The sequence below is a fragment of the Neofelis nebulosa genome, chromosome 13 (genome assembly GCF_028018385.1).
Source record: "Neofelis nebulosa isolate mNeoNeb1 chromosome 13, mNeoNeb1.pri, whole genome shotgun sequence".
NCBI classification, from domain to species: Eukaryota; Metazoa; Chordata; class Mammalia; order Carnivora; family Felidae; genus Neofelis; species Neofelis nebulosa.
Genome location: NC_080794.1, coordinates 60,994,584 through 61,015,353, shown reverse-complemented (window position 1 = coordinate 61,015,353; position 20,770 = coordinate 60,994,584). Strand labels below are relative to the sequence as shown.

The window sequence follows — 20,770 nt, the reverse complement described above, 5'->3', positions numbered from 1 at the left end:
TTAAAAAATTGTTTTAACGTTATTAAAATCTATAAATCCAGCAACATTAAGGAGCTCTGTTTAAAAGTAAACATTATTCCCTAAAAAAATAAAGACCTTGTAATATGTATTTTTTCTGTAAGCTGCAGTTGTTAGCCATTGCTATGTCATCTAGCCCTAATTTTGGCCTTAGCTATTATCATTAATAGAAGTTTAGAATTCACTCTCAATCCTGATCTGTGGGGGGCGAGTACCTTCTGCTACATTAGTCTTGCTTAACATCAAAATTGCCTTTGTGATCAACAGAATGAAAGAGCAACTCACAGAATGTAAAATATTTGTAAAACATATGTCTGATAAGGAGCCCAGAATATATAATGAACTCTTACAACGATAGAAAAAGAAAATTAAAAAATGGGCAAAGGACTCTGACATTTCTCCAAAGAAGATACACAAATGCCAATAAACACATGAAAACATGCTCAATATCACTTATCTTTTAGGGAAATGCAAATCAAAACCACAGTGAGATAGCAAGTCATACACAGTATGATGGCTATTATTAAAAAAACAAACAAACAGGGGTGCCTGGGTGGCTCAGTCGGTTAAGCGTCCAACTTCAGCTCAGGTCATGATCTTGCGGTCCGTGAGTTTGAGTCCCACATTGGGCTCTGTGCTGACATCTCAGAGCCTGGAGCCTGCTTCGGATTCTGTGTCCCTCTCTCTCTGCCCCTCTGCCGCTCACGCTCTGTCTCTCTCTCTCTCTCTCTCTCTCTCAAAACTAAATAAACATAAAAGAAATAAAAAAACAAACAGAAAAGAACAAGTGTCAGGGAGGATGTGGAGAAATTGGAATCCTTGTGCACTATTGTTAGGAATGGAAAATGGCGCAGCTGCCAAGGATAACAGTGTGGCAGTTCCTCAAAAAATTAAAAGGATTTTACCATATGATTCAGCAAGTCCACTTCTGGGTACACACCCAAGAGAATCACAAGCAAGGATAAGAACCAGATATTTGTACACCCATGTTTGTAGCAGTATTATTCACAATAGCCAAAAGGTGGAAGCCACCTAAGTATCTGTTGACAGATGAATGGGTACACAAAATGTTGTATATACACGCAGTGGAATACTCTTCAGCCTTAAAAAGGAAGGAAATTCTGACATATACCACAACATGAATGAACCTTGAGGACATTATGCCAAATGAAATAAACCAGTCATAAAAGAACACGTACTATGTGATGTCATTTATACGAGAGACCTAGAATAGTCTAATTCATGGAGAAAGAAAGTAGAATGGTGGTTGTTAGGGGCTAAGGGTTTGGGGCGGGGGGAGTTGGGAATTATTGTCTAGTGGGTACACAGTTTCTATTTGGGAAGATGAGAAAATTCTGGAGGTGGATGGTGTGATGGTTGCACAACAATATGAATGGAAGTAATGCCACTGAACTACATACTCAATGTGGTTAAAATGGTAAATTTTGTGTTGTGTATATTTTACTATAATTAAAAAGTAATTTATTTTGCTAGAACCCTAGCAGTATACTCACCTGCTTAGGTGTAGTTCATGAAATGAGCATCCTTTTTGGTTCATTTTACTTGGAAGTCTGTCATTTCCTCTGACTTCCTGTCATTGAGATTATTGATAACAAGAAAAGTTGTTAGGTATTTCTCTATGTGTCAGTCAAATGTTTCTTTAACTGAAGCTAGACGGTGTAGTTTTCTCTTTCTAGTGAGGTCTCTGCGGTGGCTCTAGATGTCATGCTAAGTGTTGCTTCAGATGTAAATATAGAGTATATCCTCTTGGCAAGTGCCCACTTAACTTACTGAGAGAGAATTTAGAACTTTAGAATTATAATAGAGCTTATAATTCTGCCAGGAGAAAACATTTTAGAACAGCAACTTTAAATACAAACATTAACAAATTTTATGAAACAAAAGGATAAAGTATTTTTGTTCTAAATGAAGAGATTTTGAGCTAATAATAGAGGTTTCTGCTCAATAGAGACGGGGTAATGAAATGTCTTTTTAAAAGTTCATTGGCGGGGGTGCCTGGGTGGCTCAGTCGGTTGAGCGGCCGACTTCGGCTCAGGTCATGATCTTGCACTCCGTGAGTTCGAGCCCCGCGTCGGGCTCTGTGCTGACAGCTCGGAGCCTGGAACCTGTTTCAGATTCTGTGTCTCCCTCTCTCTGACCCTCCCCCGTTCATGCTCTGTCTCTCTCTGTCTCAAAAATAAATAAACATTAAAAAAAAATTAAAAAAAAAAAAAAAGTTCATTGGAAGCTTTACAGCCTGTCCTATGGCTCCTAGGATCCCCATTTCAGCTTTTCTGAGGTGATACCTGATTTCAGAAAGGAAGATGTAGTGGTCTCATTTTTCTGGTACTTCTGTGTTTTAGGTATTTGATTTATATTCTGCTTTGATCCCTTTTTTTTGGGCTAGACCCTTTCCTCCAGAATTCCTCTCATGTAAATAATTTATTACATTGGAATATTCTTTTTTTTTAATTTTTTTTAATTTTTTTTAATGTTTATTTACTTTTGAGACAGAGAGAGACGGATCATGAACAGGGGAGGGGCAGAGAGAGAGGGAGACACAGAATCTGAAACAGGCTCCAGGCTCTGAGTTGTCAGCACAGAGCCCGACGTGGAGCTTGAACTCACAGACCGTGAGATCATGACCTGAGCCAAAGTCGGACACTTAACCGATCAAGCCACCCAGGCGCCCCAGGAATATTCTTTTTTTTAAAGTTTATTTATTTATTTTGAGAGAGAGAGAGAGTGGGGGAGGGTGAGAGAGAGGGTGAGAGAGAGAGAGAATCCCAAGCAGTCTCTCCACTGTCAGCACAGAGCCTGACACGGGGCTCAAACTCACAAACTTGAGACCATGACCTGAGCCTAAATCAAGAGTCCAGATGCTTAACCGACTGGGCCACCCAGGTGCCCCTGCATTGGAATATTCTTAATATTGCTGCTAAAATTTATATTGTAAAGTTTAATCTTTTAGTTTTGTTACATTCCTTTTTTGGGATTTAAACTTAATCTAAGAAGAAAAACGGAAGATTTCCTCAAAGATGATAGAATTGTCACCGTCAGCTGTTACAGTAGGTTAGGTGAGCTTCTAAGCTGTTCAGAGATGAAAGGGCTTTTTGTCCTGCTCTGAATGCCAATATAGGCATGTGACCCTCTTAAGAAGACCTGCATGCTCTTGTGGCTGTATTAGAAACTCTTAAAGACTCTCCCCAAATTTTCTAATCCTGTATGAGGATGTGACAGGGAGGCAGTCTTAGAGTGGACCTCGCAGAAGTGTCCTTTAGTAGAGAGGGGACTCTTTTTTTTTTTTTCAACGTTTTTTATTTATTTTTGGGACAGAGAGAGACAGAGCATGAACGGGGGAGGGGCAGAGAGAGAGGGAGACACAGAATCGGAAACAGGCTCCAGGCTCCGAGCCATCAGCCCAGAGCCTGACGCGGGGCTCGAACTCACAGACCGCGAGATCGTGACCTGGCTGAAGTCGGACGCTTAACCGACTGCGCCACCCAGGCGCCCCAGAGAGGGGACTCTTAATAGCTGCCAGAGACCACATGTCTTTGGGAAAAAAAATTATATTGGTAAATAACTGGTGGTTTTGGTTTTTTTTTTTTAATGTTCTTAGAAACACTGTAATTGGCCTGCATTAGCTAGTTTAAATCAACTATAAAATTGCTTCTTACATTTCAGCTATTTTAAATGTAGAGGAAAAGTGATCACCTAAAGAAAGGCAATAATTTGGGGTGCCTGGGTGGCTCAGTCGGTTAAGTGTCTGACTTCAGCTCAGGTCACGATCTCACGGTCCGTGAGTTGGAGCCCCGTGTCGGGCTCTGGGCCGATGGCTCGGAGCCTGGAGCCTGCTTCTGATTCTGTGTCTCCCTCTCTCTCTGCCTCTCCCCTGTTCATGCTCTGTCTCTCTCTGTCTCAAAAATAAATAAACGTTAAAAAAAATTAAAAAAAAAAAAAAAAAGAAAGGCAATAATTTCAAGGTTTTTTGTAACATGTTTTGGACTTCTTTGTATAAGATGCCCTGGCAGAATTTATCAGAAAGCTGAAATTTTTTAATTTTTATTTTTAGTTATTTTAATTTTTGTAACTTTTTTATTTCTTTGAAAAAATTTTAAACTAAGAAACTGTAGTGGAGCACCTAGGTGGCTCAGTCAGTTAAGCATCTGGCTCAAGTCATGATCTCATGGTTTGTGAGTTCAAGCCCCATGTTAGATTCTGCACTGACAGCATGGAGCCAGCTTTGGATCCTCCTTCTCCCTCTCTCTCTGCCCCTTCCCTACTTGCTCATTTTCTCTCTCTCTCTCTCAAAATAAATAAACTTAAAAAAAAAAAAAGAAAGAAACTGTAGTTTAAAAGATCAGTATAGCTATTATACAGATAGAGTCAATCTTTATAAATCACATATTTTCTCTTCCTAAATCAGCGGAAGGTCCTGGGAAATCAGATGATGTCAGAAAAGAAAAACAAGTACCCTACTCCGGAATCTATAGCCATTGGTGAACTGAAGAGAGCCAGCAAAGAAAATATGAACTTAGTAAGATCCTGTTCTTCAGACTTTCTCTTTGTGTACATTTGTAGAAAGGAGAAATATTGCTATACTGTCTGTCATCTGTTTTATTTCGTGTTGTGTTTCTCTGGGCCATGAAACTATGCCTTTTCTTCAGTCCTTTCACGTATGTTGATGGTCAAAACAAACACACGTGGAGTTCCAGGAGAGTATAGCCAGTCATACGCAGAGGTGACAAATATGGTGAAATAGATCCACAAAGTGCTGGAACTATTCCAGTCCTTACAGGGAGACTCTAGGGGGCAGGTAACACTGAGCTGGGCCTGCTTGACACTGCATTACTTGTTGGGTAGTCTCAGGTATACTAGACATGCTGCTTCATCAAGCCAGCAATAAAATCAATTAAGGTTAATGATATAAATACAATCTGCCTCCGTGAAACTCTTCACACTGAAATGGAACAAGCAAATAATTCTTCTGTTAGTAGTCCATGTATAAGAATGATATAAGCACATTTAAGCCACTATAAAATTTTCTTGTTACAGTTATTTCCTGGTTCTCCAGCTGTCACATTGATGCCAACAAGATTGAAATGGTCTGAGGGGAAGAAAGAGGGGAAAAAAGGTACTGATTATATTTATTCTTACTGAATGTAAGTCCTTTCTGCATTTAGCAGTCAGGAGCAGTTTTTGAATTCCCAGTGTCAGAAGCAAAGTCAAATAGCAAGACTGGGTCTTTGCCCTTGAGTTCATTTAGCAGATGGTTATTGATAACATACCTAGCGCTGTCCCAGGTGCTGAGGTGCAGAGCTGTGAAGACAGCCCCCATGGTCCCTGCATTCTTGGACAGATGGGACACATGTGAACAAAATCTTAAGAATACTTGTTAAGAGGGGCGCCTGGGTGGCGCAGTCGGTTAAGCGTCCGACTTCAGCCAGGTCACGATCTCGTGGTCCGTGAGTTCGAGCCCCGCGTCAGGCTCTGGGCTGATGGCTCGGAGCCTGGAGCCTGTTTCCGATTCTGTGTCTCCCTCTCTCTCTGCCCCTCCCCCATTCATGCTCTGTCTCTCTCTGTCCCAAAAATAAATAAAAAACGTTGAAAAAAAAAAAGAATTTTAAGAATACTTGTTAAGAAAATTAAAAGCATGTGTAAACTAATTTGTGAAACCAAGTACAGAAGTGCTAAGAATATGCTCAATAAACATGGAATAGTTATGTTCTCTTTCTGTGTCGACTTTGGCCTTGTTTACTCAGTGAGGCTTTCAGTGAATAAATAGCTGACGGATCCTGGAAATCATATCATACAACATATTTCAGACAATACTTAGAACAAAAAAGATTATTTGGCACTGACTGCCAGTTGCCCAAGGCTTGGGGATGAAAAGTAGCGGCTGCTGTGCTTTCCTCTGAAGAAGCCATGTGGCCCACTGGGAGGACCAGGGGACTTGTTGTTAGACCTGATTTAAGGCATTATTCCTCTGGCCCAGGAAGACCATTCATTCTCTCTGAGCTTGTTTCCTTCTCTGAAAATAAGGATAATAGTTATATCTAGTTCACAGATATCTTGTGAGACTTCATTGAAATAGTGTTTTAGAAGCATTGACAAGTAGTGCTAGTGTGACTAGAGAAAAATGGTTGAGACTTGGTCTTATTTTAAAAGGCTCCTGTGGCAGATGAAGTGATCTCTGGTTTGACATGTGCATTTTACTAATGAGATCTGAGCATAATTATGATTTGAGATATCAGCAATAGAAAGAGAACAAAAATCCAATCCTTATGGATAAATCTTTATTCTCTTCTAAAAGATTAGATTTCAGTATAGTCTTTTTTAAAACTTTTATTGATTTTATTTTTTTTAAGTGTATATCAAAATTAGTTAGCATATAGTGCAACAATCATTTCAGGAGTAGATTCCTTAATGCCCCTTACCCATTTAGCCCATCCCCCCCTCCCACAACCCCTCCAGTAACTCTCTGTTTGTTCTCTATATTTAAGAGTCTCTTCTGTTTTGTCCCCCTCCCTGTTTTTATATTTTTGCTTCCCTTCTCTTATGTTCATCTGTTTTGTATCTTAAATTCCTCATATGAGTGAAGTCATATCTGTCTTTCTCTGACTGACTAATTTCACTTCGCATAATACCCTCTAGTTCCAGCCATGTAGTTGCAAATGGCAAGATTTCATTCTTTTTGATTTCTGAGTAATATTCCATTGTATGTGTATGCCACATCTTCCTTATCCAGTCATCCGTCGATGGACATTCCATACTTTGGCTATTGTCAATAGGGCTGCTATAAACATTGGGATGCATGTGCCCCTTCGAAACAGCACACCTGTATCCCTTGGATAAATACCTAGTAGTGCAATTGCTGGGTCGTAGGGTAGTTCTATTTTTAATTTTTTGAGGAACCTCCATACTGTTTGCCAGAGTGGCTGCACCAGCTTGCATTCCCAGATTTCAGTATAGTCTTATTCCTTATCCTTGAATGAATTATCTGAGCTCTTTTTCTTTCCATCTTCGGACTTAAAGGAGGGGCTGTCTGATTGAGGCAAGTTGGGTATTTGAGTTATGTGTGTCTAAATATTTTTACCTAACCTATATATCCATGAATCAAAGCTAAGTATAAGTTATTTTTGAAGGATACATTGTTTTGTATCAATTATACCTTTTGTGGCTTTCATTTTTTAAAATAATCAAGAAATAATAAGTCTTTTTATATTGACAGTTCTACTTTCAGGAGAGAGAAATAAGCCAGGTTCAGGGTGCCTGGTTGGCTTAGTTGGTTGAGCGTCCAACTTTGACTCAGGTCATGAGCTCATGGTTCCATTAGTGTGTTCGAGCCCTGCATGGGGTTCTCTGCTGTCAGCGCAGAGCCTGTTTTGGATCCTCTGTCCCCCTCTCTCTGCACCTCCCCGGTTTGTGCTCTCTCTCTCAAAAATAAACAGTTAAAAAAAAAAGAAAAAAAAAAAGAAGCCAGGTTCATATTTTACCAAGAAGATTTTTTAATTTTTATAAAAAAAATTTTAATGTTTTTTTTATTCATTTTTGAGAGACAGAGCAGGGGAGGGGCAGAGAGAGAGAGGGAGACACAGAATCCGAGGCAGGCTCCAGGCTGTCAGCTGTCAGCACAGAGCCCAATGTGGGGCTCGAACCCACGAACCATGAGATTGTGACCTGCGCTGAAGTCGGGCACTTAACTGACTGAGCCACCCAGGTGCCCCTTACCAAGAAGATTTAGAGCAAGGGTTCTTGAGCTGTTCCTGTGGACCTTCTAAAGGCTCTGATAAAGTTCCTAGTATTGTTAGTGTTATTTCATTTGTAGATGCCTATGTACGTTTTTTTGGAGGACAGAATATATAGTTTTGTTAGATTCTCAATGTTAGTGATTCAGTTGTGCCTGGCTGACTTGGTAGAGCATGCAACTCTCTCTCTTTTTAATGTTGATTCCTTTTTGAGAGAGAGAGAGAGAGAGAGAGAGAGAGAGAGAGAGAGAGAGAGAGAGACAGACAGAGAGGGAGAGAGCATGAGCGGTAGAGGAGCAGAGAGAGAGGAGGGCACAGGATCCAAAGTGGGCTCCACACTGAAAGCAGTGAGCCGGATGTGGGGCTCAAATTCACGAACTCCGAGATCTTGACCTGGGCTGAAGCTGAACGCTCAACCAACTGAGCCATCCAGGTGCCCTGAGAATGCGACTTTTGATCTCAGGGTCGTGAGTTCAAGCCCCATGTTGGGCGTGGAGCCTACTTAAAAATTAAAAAAAAAAAAAATGTTAAGGATTCAGAATAGTGGGAGCCCACAGTTAATGAGCACCTTTGATTGGATTAGGCAGTGGCATTTTCGCTTTGCCCTCCCCTTAGTCATTTCCTCCATCTTGAAAAGCCTTCCTTGGCTGTCATGATGATATCCTATTCTTATTCTCCTTCCTTGTTAATTCTTTTCCACTTCTGTGGTGGCTTACTGTTGCTGGTCTACCTCTGCTTTCTGTTTTTAAGTTATCTGTCTTGAGTTCCCTGCTTATCTCTGCTCTTGCTTTTTCCCTCTCAGCAGCTTGGGCTAATCCACCGCTCTATTCTCTCTTTAGGATAACTGCTCCCAGACCTGGATCTCCAGATCTGAATTCTCTTCCAGTTTCCAAGGACACAGATCCATTTACCTGCTGTCTGATTCTTTTAATGCAATGAATATAACTAAATTTTTTTAATAGTTATTTGGAAATCTTTATTCGTATTTTTTTTCCATAATTAATTAGATTTTATTCAAAATTCTTTGGATTAAAAACTGCTGTGAAAAATTACAAATTTTCAAGTTATACATCGAAGCTCCAGGTTTCTCCTGTTTAAATCTTAGCCAAAAATGCTATAATAGAAAGTACTGTGAAGTTTTCTTTTCTTTCCTGATTTTATTTTTTATTTTTTAAAATTTACATCCAAATTAGTTAGCATATAGTGCAACAATGATTTCAGGAGTAGATTCCTTAGTGCCCCTTACCCATTTAGCCCATCCCCCCTCCCACAACCCCTCCAGTAGCCCTCTGTTTGTTCTCCATATTTATGAGTCTCTTATGTTTTGTCCCCCTCCCTGTTTTTATATTATTTTTGTTTCCCTTCCTTTATGTTCATCTGTTTTGTCTCTTAAAGTCCTCATATGAGTGAAGTCATATGATATTTGTTTCTCTGACTAATTTCACTTAGCAAAATACCATCCAGTTCCATCCATGTGGTTGCAAATGGCAAGATTTCATTCTTTTTGATTGCTGAGTAATACTCCACTGTGTGTGTGTGTACCACATCTTCTTTATCCATTCATCCATCAGTGGACATTTGGGCTCTTTCCATACTTTGGCTATTGTTGATAGTGCTGCTATAAACATGGGGGTGCATTTGTCCCTTCGAAACAGCACACCTGCATCCCTTGGATAGATGCCTAGCAGTGCAGTTGCTGGGTCATAGGGTAGTTTTGTTTTTAGTTTTTTGAGGAACCTCCAAACTGTTCCAGAGTGGCTGCACCAGCTTGCATTCCCAACATAAATAGATTTTTTGATGGTGATTTTATAAAAGGAACAAATATTATTTGAGGGAAATAATGTAATTTAATTATCATCATCAAGAACACACTCCAGGAGCGCCTAGGTAGCTCAGTCAGTTGAGCATCTGACATGATTCTGGCTCAGGTCATGATCCCAGGGTCATGGAATTGAGCCCCGCATCAGGCTGAGTGTGGAGCCTGCTTAAGATTCTCTCTTTTTCTCCTTCTACCCCTCCTACCCACCTTACATGCACCTGAGCTTTCTCTCTAAAATTAAAAAGGGAAAAAAAAAAAAAAAAAAAAAGAACACACTCTCCAAAGAGATTTATTTAGCAGAGGGTTTCTCAACCTGCTTCTGTGGACATTTTGGGTCAGATAATTCTTTGTTGTATGAGCTACCCTGTACATTGTACCATGGTTAGCACATCCCTTAGTCTCTACCCATTAGATGCCAGTAGCACCCTTCCCCCAGTTTTGACAGCCCAGAATGCCTCCAAACATTGCCAAGTGTCCTCTGGGGACCCCCAGATGAGAATTGCTGATGTAGCACTTCCTTATTAATGAGCATTACTTTCAGTAGTTAGAATCTTACCCATTCTTCAAAGCCTAACCTGAACCGCACATCTCCCCTTTGAAACCTTCTTTGGCTAACCCAGCCAGATGTGCGTTTTCCTTTGGATTCTTGTGGACACTACTAAGATGTTGACATTTAGTATGATTTATCGTCATTATTTACTTCACTTGTATCATCTAATATCTGTAGCTAGTTTCTTTTCTGAAAGACAGGGCCAGACTTAAGAATATATTTGTGGTCTCCTGTCTCCTGTTCTTTTTCTCTCAGTAATGACATCTAGTAGGCATTTAGTAAACATTTGCTGGTGAGAGGCGTAGTAGTGGCAAGAACATGAGCTCTGCATTCAGTTAGGCTTTGGTTCATTTCCCAGCTTTGCTGCTCAATAGCTATTTATCTTGGGGCAAGTTAACTTGTGTAGGCTTCAGATTCTTCACCTATAAAATGGCAGGAGTGTTATCTCATGCACAAATTGTTATGAAGATAAATGAGATAAGGTATATAAGAAACTCAGAGCAGTAAAGTGGTAGCTGTTATTGTCATTACATTTTTAAAATTTTATTTAATTTAGTTTAATTTAATTTATTTATTTTTAATCTTTATTTTTTGAGAGGTGGGGGAGGGGCAGAGAGAGAGGAAAACACAGAATCCAAAGCAGGCTCCAGGCTCTGAGCTGTCAGCACAGAGTCTGATGTGAGGCTCAAACTCATGAACCATGAGATCATGACCTGAGCCGAAGTTGTATGCTTAACCAGTTGAGCCACCCAGGTGTCCCAATTTGTTACAATGAACTGAGATTAGGGCAAGTGGACAAAGTGATGTTTATTTGATAGAGAGTCAGAAATTCTCAAGCTATTGAACCTTCAGTTTGTAGAAATATTAAGTGTAGATTCTCTAGCTTTTAGGTGGGATGTTTGCAAAAAGAAATGTTTATAAATGTGCTTAATGTTCTTGTTTTTCTTTCAGCCTAGGGTTCCCCTGAAGGATCCAGAGTTCTCCTGTTGTCCACCCAGAATTTTCTCTTTAGTGGGCCAGGTATCATTACTGCTCGTGGAGAAGCTTGGACTTGCAGCCTGCTTGCTGCATTTTAAATTGTGAGAGTCACCTAATCCTGTGACCTGACTGACACCTCTAACCCCACTCACTGGATAATGTCTATAGACTGCCTACTGAATGAGTGCTGGCATCTCTCTCTTTCTCTCTCTTTGAAAATATCATGGGGAAACCACTGAACTAGCCAACCAGCTCACACAGCGCAGTAAATGGGCAGGACCAGGTGTGCTTCAGTGCTCATTCCATGTATTTGTTCAGGCAGATATTATTTTTAAAAATATGAAAGTTGTGCTCAACTGTCAGTGATTATTTTAAAAAGTACTGTCAATCCTAGTGGGTTGATACTATTTTTAACTGATATTTGGGGCTTTTCTCTGTTTTGTTAGTGTTGGGGGTATTTTGGTTGTTTCTTGTTTGTTTGTTGTTGTCTTTTTTAAAGCCATTTTTCGGATAGGTACTCTAAGTTGCCTCTAAGACAGGTATCTTTCCCTTCTTTTTCACCTTAAGCTTTGGGAAAGCTCTTTGTCTCATGAGGCTGTACTCCTCAATATCATTTGTGTCCAAAGAACTTAACAGCTTTCCCGGAAATTTACAAATTATTTCTTGGGCCTGAGATTGCAGGGTATTTGGCCTGTGGCATTGAAAAGGGAGAATTCAGAATGATAGAATATTTTAACAAATGTCATTTGTTAAACTTTGTCTCTTCCTCCCTCCTTGCATCTCTCCCTCCTTCCTTCCCTCTCTTCCCCTTTCCTCAGTGATGCCAAAGTAATTGTGTGGTTGCTGAACTCGTTTCCTTCATTCAGTCTCCTCTCACCTAAAACATCTCTGGTGCCAGTACTTCTGTGCCAAATCACTGTGACTCAGGGAAAGTCACTGACGGCTTAATAGAGGTTTGCTGATACATCTGAGTGTAGTGGAAGCTCTGGAGTGTGACTAGGATGGGGCCAGCTGGCTTTATGACCGTGGTGACTCCTTGTGGATGGGATTATATTGCATCCTTCTAAGGGATGGTGTGTGCCGGCTGGACTGTCTCCTGAGAGCAAGCTGGAGCCACAGGGAGGAAGCCAGCATCACTCTGCAGGGCTGGGAGGATTTAAAGGAGCATCCTTTAAAGGCATCCTCTGTTCTCCTTTGGAAGCAGTTAAGGCTTATCACCAGTGCTTGAGGAGGGTTGCTGCGCTGCCCCCTCCTCGTCAGGATGGGCAAGGGAGTGGTCTGGAGGTGGGGCTGGGGCTTTGACCTGGTTGGGGATGTTCATGTGCGTTGGAGGTGAGCGGTGGCATGGCTTTGATCCGGTGTGCGGACTCACTGCCCGGAGAGCGGTGTGTGGCCGGCGAGGACGTTCGGAGCGGGCCTGCTCTATTAAGCTGCGCGGCTGCTCTTGCCCTGTGCTGGAGCTGAGTCAGGCTCTGTGCGGAAGCAGTTGCCCGGCAAAGTATGATTTGCTGACTATCTTCAAACTATTGAAAAAGCTGTGTTTCTCCTGAAGCGGAAGATGACTCTGCGGGCAGCATGCTTCGGTTTTGTGTCCAGGTGTCAGTCCTCTTCCGTGCCTCCTGTTTCATTTGCTGCTGTAACAGCAGTAGTGAAGGGAAATGTAAAATTTGGCTTTCCAATTCAATGGATTGTGAACGGTAGATGGTGAGGAGTATAAACCTGCATAGAATCCCTTTTCTCTAAAACAGTTTTATGTCATTCTTAAAAATATTTTTAGCAAATTCACTTATGTAGATTTCTATTTGGCTTTTTTCTTATTGAGAAAATAAGCACCAGCTACCAGTGAATGCAAACAGATGCTGCTTTTGGTATGACCAGACTGAAGTAATGCTCTCCCTTAACTCTGTAGTTCATTTCTTTATTCATCTAAATGTTTCATCTCAGAGTGGCGTGGTCAGTTAAACACGCCTGGCATCAGGTGGAGAGAGCAGGGCAGTGACCTGATAGCTCCCTCTCATCAGGTTTGTTCTGGTGTTCTATTGGAGGAAGGTGGCTGAGATTTAGGAGACTTTCTTTGGTTGGATGGAATTGATACCCCAGGGTAGTGTTCTGGCACCAGGATGGTGAGAAAGATGCTTGTCACACGCACATGCTTTTATATAGCTCGCTCCCTTGGGCAATTTGTGTGTATTCGGGTATGTGTGTTTCATTTAAGTTATTTATTAAATATACTTTCCCTTGCTTAAAGGGTGTGATAGGTAATTTTTTAATAGAAGCTGTGATCCAGTTGGAATCCAAATTTGAGAAATAAACAGCATAACCTTCTGCCTTATAATATGTAAGCGTTCTAATCCTGTGGAATCTTACGGAGAACTCAAAGACAAAAGCCCTTTGTCATTTGCCACAGAAGGGTACTGTCTCCCTTCTGACTTGGTGGGCGGGTATTCTTGAGCCAGTATTTAACAGTTTTTTAATCTATAAGATGTTTTTTTAATCTGTTATGTTTATTTTTCATGTTGGAACAGTCTCTTTGGAAATGCCTCTTCTTATGATTTTTAAGATTTCATTTCTTTCTGGGGTCAGTTGCGATGGATTCTGATATGTCAGTGCAGGGCAGTGTATTTGTGCCAGTGGGCATGAGCATGGAAACACAGAGCACCGCCTTGGTTCACATCACTGGGTGAATCAGTGAAAACCATAGTCACTGGGGTTTCTAACCTTTTATAATGACAGACTTTTGCACTGGGACCAGTGAGTCTGGTTTGAAAAACTCCACTGCCGCAGCGAAAGAAGATTAGAAGATACTGATGATACCTGAGTGCCAAAACATGTCAAAGGAGATGGTTGTTTACAAATCGTAACTGAAGCGGCAGTTGGTCCTCCACACACTCTTCACCCTGAATATCTTTCTAGGGTCTGTCAGGAATGACAAGGGAGCACCCTTGGGAAATGGAGCAGTGCAGGGCTGTTGACGGCGATGACCACTGCAGAGGCAGCTCTTTGTTGGCCTGTGAGGAAGCCAGCAGATCCCAGAGTGTCGGAGCAGAGCCTTTCCTCCCAGATAGCAGTGTTTTTGTGCTGCTTCCCTCGCAGGAGCCTCTGTTAGGATATGGTTTAAAATACTGCCTCTTAGGAGAAGCTGTGGTCATCGCAACTGTGCCTTGCAGTGACCAGCTGTGTGGCCCATGCTTACCTGGGGCAGCCATCTTTGGGAATGGACTTCTCTAGACTCTCGCTGCTTCCTTACTTCACACAGGGCCTCATGCAAATGCTGGAAGGTCCTTTCTAAGTAGATTTCCCTTTTCCCAGGGAGAACCTCATCCCTGTCCCCTCCACCCTGAAGCTTTTGTACTGAAGACAAGACCTTGATCTAAACCTGGATACCGGCATTTGGCAAGATTGCTCTAGAATCTGGGGAAGATTTGGGTTCCTAAGATGCACAAGCTTTTCAAACCAGTGGTAATTAACCCAATCTAAAACTCCCCAGGGAAAAGCTAGCTTCCCTAGCAGCCAATGCCAATGTGTAGTGGAGAGTCAGTGCAGGAGCTAGTGAGGAGGTGGGGTGGTAATAGTCTGAGCGCATGCGTTGCCATGGAAGCTGGAGTGTGCGAGGCCACAGCCTGGGGGCTAGAGAGCCATTGAGCAGAGCACTTGCCCACACTTGCTGGGAGCCTGGCAGAGCCTATTGGGAAAAAAACGCTCCTGCCCCGGGGCCCTTCATAGCAGGGGCTGCCCTCCCATTCTCCCTGAGCTCCCTCAACATGGAAACAAGGTTTCTTAACTGCTTCACCATTTTTTGTATATCATTCTTATTTGACTATATATCGGATATATCTATGTAACTGTAAAGAAACAACCATATGCACTGTCTTTTTTATTCATGTAATATTCTGAAATTAAATCTTTTGTTTCATATCCATAGGCTTTGACTGGTCTCTTAATTCCAATTTTCACTGATAGATTATCTTAAGGAGAGATTGCTTCTTAAAAAATTTTTTCTCCTTAGTTTTATTGAGATATTGACAAAGAGGTTGGCCTCTTATTCTGAGGAATATGAAACCTGTCTAAGAAAATCACCTCTGGCTTGTTTTCTAGCTGAGTAGATGAAGTTCACTGGGAGTGGGGCTTTTGGCTGATAAGAAATGGGATTGGAACCTCTGGGAAGTCTGAGCTTTCTGGTGTCCTGTGGTTGAGTCTAGAATGTTTTGCACAGATTCAGTCTCTCACATGATTTTATTTCCTTGTGTAAAGATAAGGAATGACGGGGTGCCTGGCTGGCTCAGTTGGTGGAGCGTGTGACTCTTGATCTCAGGGTTGTGGGTTTGAGCACCACATCAGGCGAAGAGATTACTTAAAATCTTAAAAAAAAAGGGAATGACGGTTATAATGACAGTAAAAACCGATTGATATTTTCATCTAGGGTAACAAGTTGAGGTGTTTAGACAACCTGGTCGAAATGTTTCTGCCACTTATGATGTATATGACCTTGGGGATGTACCCTCATCTGTAAGGTGGGGATAATGGCATCTTGTCTCAATAATGCTATGTAAGGGCTTGGGAGATGTAAGGGCTTGGCAAAAAGTCTTTTTTTTTTTTTAATTTTTTTAATGTTTATTTACTTTTGAGAGAGAGGGAGAGAGAGAGGCACGAGTAGGGGAGGGGCAGAGAGAGGGAGACAGAATCTGAAGCAGGATCCAGGCACTGAGCTGTCAGCACAGAGCCCGATGCAGGGCTCGAACTCACGAACCGTGAGATCATGACCTGAGCCAAAGTCAGACACTTAACCAACTGAGCCATCCAGGTGCCCAATTTTTTTTTTGAAGTATTTAATTTATTTTTTATTTTTTAAAATTTACATCCAAATTAGTATATAGTGAAGCAATGATTTCAGTAGATTCCTTAATGCCCTTTACCCATATAACCCATTCCCCCTCCCACAACCCCTCCAGCAACCCTCGGTTTGTTCTCCATATTTATGAGTCTCTTTTGTTTTGTCCCCCTCCCTGTTTTTATATTATTTTTGTTTCCCTTCCCTTATGTTCGTCTGCCCCAATTTTTTTTTAATGTTTATTTTGAGAGAGAAAAAAGTGCAAGTGGGGGAGGGGCAGAGAGAGGAAGAGAGAGAATTCCAAGCAGGCTCCCTGCTGTTAGTGTGGCTCGAACTCACAAAACATGAGATCATGACCTGAGGTGAAACCAAGAGTCGGACACTTAATTGACTGAGCCACCCAGGGGCCCCTCGTAAGAAGTTTTAGTCTGGGGGTCTGTGATTGTGCTTTGGAACATTGTTTGCCCTTGTAATTCTATGTAAAATTTTGTGTACATTTGAATTTTTCTAAGGGAGAGATTTTGTAGCTTCCACAAGAATCCCAGAGGAGTCCTTGACCACTAAAATACCGAGAACCACGAGCCTTCCACTCTGCCTGGCAGATGGCAAGTATTCATTAGATGTTAATTCTCTCTCTGTCTCTGCCAAGAATACATTTTATAAGCAGCAGGTTATTGATGCTGACATAGTTATTTTTGATAACAAAGGAGTTACTTAAATCTGTACTGAAATAAAACCGCTGCAGTTGTCTTTACTCCATTACCTACCCATGTGCTCCTCGTTTGCCATGTAGGCTCCCTGGGTGCTGCACAGAACTGTCTGTCTCTCCCCAGCCCCCGGGGGCCAACTCATATATTATTTACTGTAAAGAAAGGAGCCACATCTTTTTCCAGAGAGTGAATCATGGAGAGACTCATAGATAGCACATGGGAAACTGAGTAATGCAAAAGAAAAGAAAAAAGTGTGGAGGAGACGAGTTATTTTGAAAAATAGGAGGAGGTTCAAAATGCCTAGTACAGTGCTGGGCACATTATCTATACTTGAATTGTAGAAAGGAATGAAGAAGCCAGATATGCATTAAATAGCAGAAAGGGAAGATGGGAAACAGAACTGGGAAAAGGTTTCCTTAGCCTCCCCTTCCTCCTGGGCTAGTTCTGTGGCCTCTGTCCCCTGGGGTGGGCTGCCCGCTTTTTGCTCCTACCTACATCTCTGAATTAAAAGCATACGGTGGGGGTGCCTGGGTGGTTCAGTTGTTTGAGCGTCCGACTTCGGCTCAGGCCATGATCTCACAGTTTGTGAGTTTAAGCCCTGCAACGGGCTCGTGGCTGTCAGCGCAGAGCCTGCTTGGGATCCTCTGTACCCCTCTCTCTATGCCCCTCCCTTGCTCTCACTGTCTCAAAAAATTAAAAAATGAAAAATAAGTAAAGGCATATGGCGGTGGGGATGGTAAGGAGCCTGAACCCCAGGCTAGAGGGTTGTGGTGTGGAGTTCATCATGATTGTTTAGATATTTTTAAGTCCCAGCCCCTTAATTTCTCCATGAAAAGCAAAAACAAAAATTGGGGTGGAGCAATGGCCAAGATTTGTTCCAACTTGATCATTAATATCTTTTTTTTTTTTTTTTAACGTTTATTCATTTTAGAGAGACAGAGAGTGAGCAGGGGAGGGGGAGAGAGGGAGACACAGAATCCGAAGCAGGCTCCAGGCTCTGAACTGTCAGCACAGAGCCCGACGTGGGGCTCGAACCCACAAACTGTAAGATCATGACCTGAGCCAAAGTCGGATGCTCAACCGACTGAGCCACCCAGGCACCCCGATCATTAGTATCTTTTATCAGCAGCATCTGGTGCCCAGACCCCAAGTCTTCTACCTTGGAACCGGGATGGAGGTTAGCAGGAGGAGCCACTAGTGTCATTGCTAGCTTCTGCTTTCGTTCCCAGAAATAATACTTTTAAAATTTGTGGTGCCTTGGTACTGAGGACTGCTTAATTCAGTTGAACCACAGAGAAAAGAAACAGACTGTCTAAAGGTTGTTAGTGCAGAAGCCGTTCGTCAACATCGGTGTAGGCAAGTAAAGGTTGCTTTTAAGAGCTGCTCCTGTCCATGAACTTCCCAATTTCCCATCTTGAAATAAGACTATGGTAGGGGCTCTAAGGAGTTCAAGCCTCCTGTGAATGAAACACTAATGCCACCATTTATCAAGTACTTACAATGTACGAAGCCTCATGCTAGCCAACGAATGCCTTATCTCACTAAAGTCACACGTGTCTGTAAAGTATTGTTCTCTCCAATTTTATAATAGGAGACATAGGAAGGGTTTAATGTATCCAATGTCAGCTAAAAAGCAGTAGAGTCAGGATTAGCATGCAGGGCTGCCTGACTTCAAGAACTGTGGTCTCATACAGGAGTTACACATCCAGTGTCTAAAAGAGCCAGGAGGGAAATACAAGGTTGTGAAAACAACTGCTTCAAGAGATTGAAAAACGGCATAGGAGCCAAATACAACTCCTCCACAGCCTGGATTTGGCCCACGAGCTCCACTCGGCATCCTCTGTGTGACACTGCTGCGCATCTCCTGGCGGGGCCCTGGGTCTGCGTAGGACGTTCTCCTGAGCTTCTCAGTGCTGGCTCTGGGAGACAGGAGGCGTGCCTGTCAAGAATGGCATTTGGATGCAGGAGGGGGGTGTCCACCATAACCACCCCCTTCCCCTGACTGCTGGGAACTGCTCATTTCTTTGCTCTCTCACAGGCACTGTTGGATATGGTAACCCCTCATCTTAAAAGGATATCGAGAACCTGAAATATGGCAGTCTGAACTGCGATGTGCTCTCCGTGTGAAATACACCCCAGAATTCAAAGCCTTAGTAAGGAAAACAGCATGTGAAAATGTCTCCATTTTTATAAGAATTACATGTTGAAATGATATTTTGGATATCCTGGGCTAATAAATTATACCACTAAAATGAATTTTACTTGTTTCTTTTTTTTTACCTTTTTAATTAACACGGTCACTGGAAAATGTTAATTTACGTAAATGGCTCATGTTATATTGCTATGTTCCAGAGCCTCTGGGGCTCTAATCCTAAGCTGTCCTTTCTTTCCCAGAACCTACTCCTCAACTCCAGTGGCATCTGTGGCCACATCTTCTCTTTTCCTTTAGTCATGAGACCATCCTGGAGAGGGGAGGGAAGGTCACAGGAAAGGCGGTAAAAGGTTTAGCCGCCGGCTCTCTGGGATTGGCTCCTGCCTGCTATGGCTGGCCATGGGAATGCCTCTGCTCCTGGTGTGCACAGCCCTGGGGGCTGCTGGGATTTGCTACTTGAAGGGGACTTCAAGTCAGGGTGTGCACCGAGCACGGCCTGCTTCTCCCAGAGGCGATGCTGCCCTTCAGTGTTTGTCTGTGTTGTGATCCGTCAAGATCTTTTTTAAGTTAATGAATTCATAATAAGGTGTGTGTGTGTGTGTCCTGTAGTTTCTATGTGGATAAAAATGTAGCTGTAAAGTGTAGAAACTGAAATTTGTGGGTGTTAAGGGTCTTCATCTTCCCAAATGCAGGGAACTAGTGATGAATTCTCTAAAAGCAAAGGAAGAGGAAGTTGTGCTGGTCAGAGCAGGAAAGAAAACGTTAAAAATGTAACCTCCTTCCTCATGACCAACTGTCTTGGGCATAAAACACCCATTAATTTCTCTGTTCAGCTTACAGGCCTGGGGCCAGGGCCTTCTGCCGGCCCAGATGAAAAGCCACTGGGATTTACTGGAAACCTAATCACCCAGTAATCCAGGATTTATTAAGTACTTTAATGTAACTGGAATTGACCATTAATGAGAGGTCTTGTACTGCAGCCACTTCTTGAACGCTTGCTGTGGGAATTGTGTGCAATGAACCAGGAAGAGGAGGAGAATGGAGAGGAGAGGCATGGCCGTCTTTTTTGTCACTGCTTCCCTCTTCCATGGAAGCACAAAAGCCTACTCTTTCCAGAGCAATCTAGAAACCATCTGGTATGGAGGAAAAGGGGATATATTTAGTCTCAGGCAAATCCTTTGCAGAGACAGAATCGGTGCCTGGCAGAGCTATTTGGGACTCAGGGACAATGGCGCCCTCTCAGGGCCATTGTGAGGAGGGGAAGGGGTTGGAAGCATACCACCAGATTCTCCATGCCCACTTGAGCCAGGGAGCTAGCTCCTTTGTCTCTGATTTACAGTAAGAATTTATATAAATAAGGAGCCTGAAAGCCATCAAACTAGCTCACAAATGATGTTTTACAGATAGAAATGGAGATTTGGAAAAATAGTGACTTAGGCCTAAGGTGATACATCCAGTGAGTGGCAGTGAGTGCCAGTGTATAGAATTGAATTCATCTTTCCTTTTATTTTATTTTTAAAAATTATTTAATTTTTTAGAGAGTGTGAGTCGGGGAGAGGGGCAGAGGGAGAGAGAGAGAGAATCTCAAGCAGGCTCCATGCTCAGCAAAGAGGCCCATGGGGAGCTCGATCTCAGGACCCTGGGATCATGACCTGAGCTGAAATCAAGAGTTGGGCACTCAGCCATCTGAGCCACCCAGGCACCTTCATCTTTCCTTTTAAAGCAACTCTAAGCATACAGTTGGATAAGATGTATACATCCCTGTAACCACCACCCCAATTAGGATGTACGATATTTCCATCATTCCAGAGAGTTCTCTCATGCCACTGTACAGTCAGTCCCCATGTACCTGCCCCAGGCTACCATCTCATTTCTATCACTGGAAATTCCTTTTTGTCACTAATTCCGTTGTCTAGTTTGCAGTTGGGGTATTGACTAAGTAAGCCTCCTTTCGCTGCCTGGCTGAC

The 20,770-nt window shown here is 42.4% G+C and overlaps 1 protein-coding gene across 5 annotated transcripts in view; it reads left to right on the top strand.

Moving 5' to 3' along the window:
* Positions 1-15,032, top strand: part of ARHGAP19 (Rho GTPase activating protein 19) — an 81,759-nt gene extending 66,727 nt beyond the window's left edge. For all 5 annotated transcript variants that reach the window (XM_058697337.1, XM_058697339.1, XM_058697338.1 and 2 more), the window contains 3 exons: positions 4,445-4,555; positions 5,074-5,152; positions 11,087-15,032. In XM_058697337.1, coding sequence (XP_058553320.1) covers positions 4,445-4,555; positions 5,074-5,152; positions 11,087-11,091 — 195 coding nt within the window. In that variant the 3' untranslated portion in view covers positions 11,092-15,032. The remainder of the gene's footprint in view (positions 1-4,444; positions 4,556-5,073; positions 5,153-11,086) is intronic.
* The last annotated feature ends 5,738 nt before the right edge of the window (positions 15,033-20,770 follow it).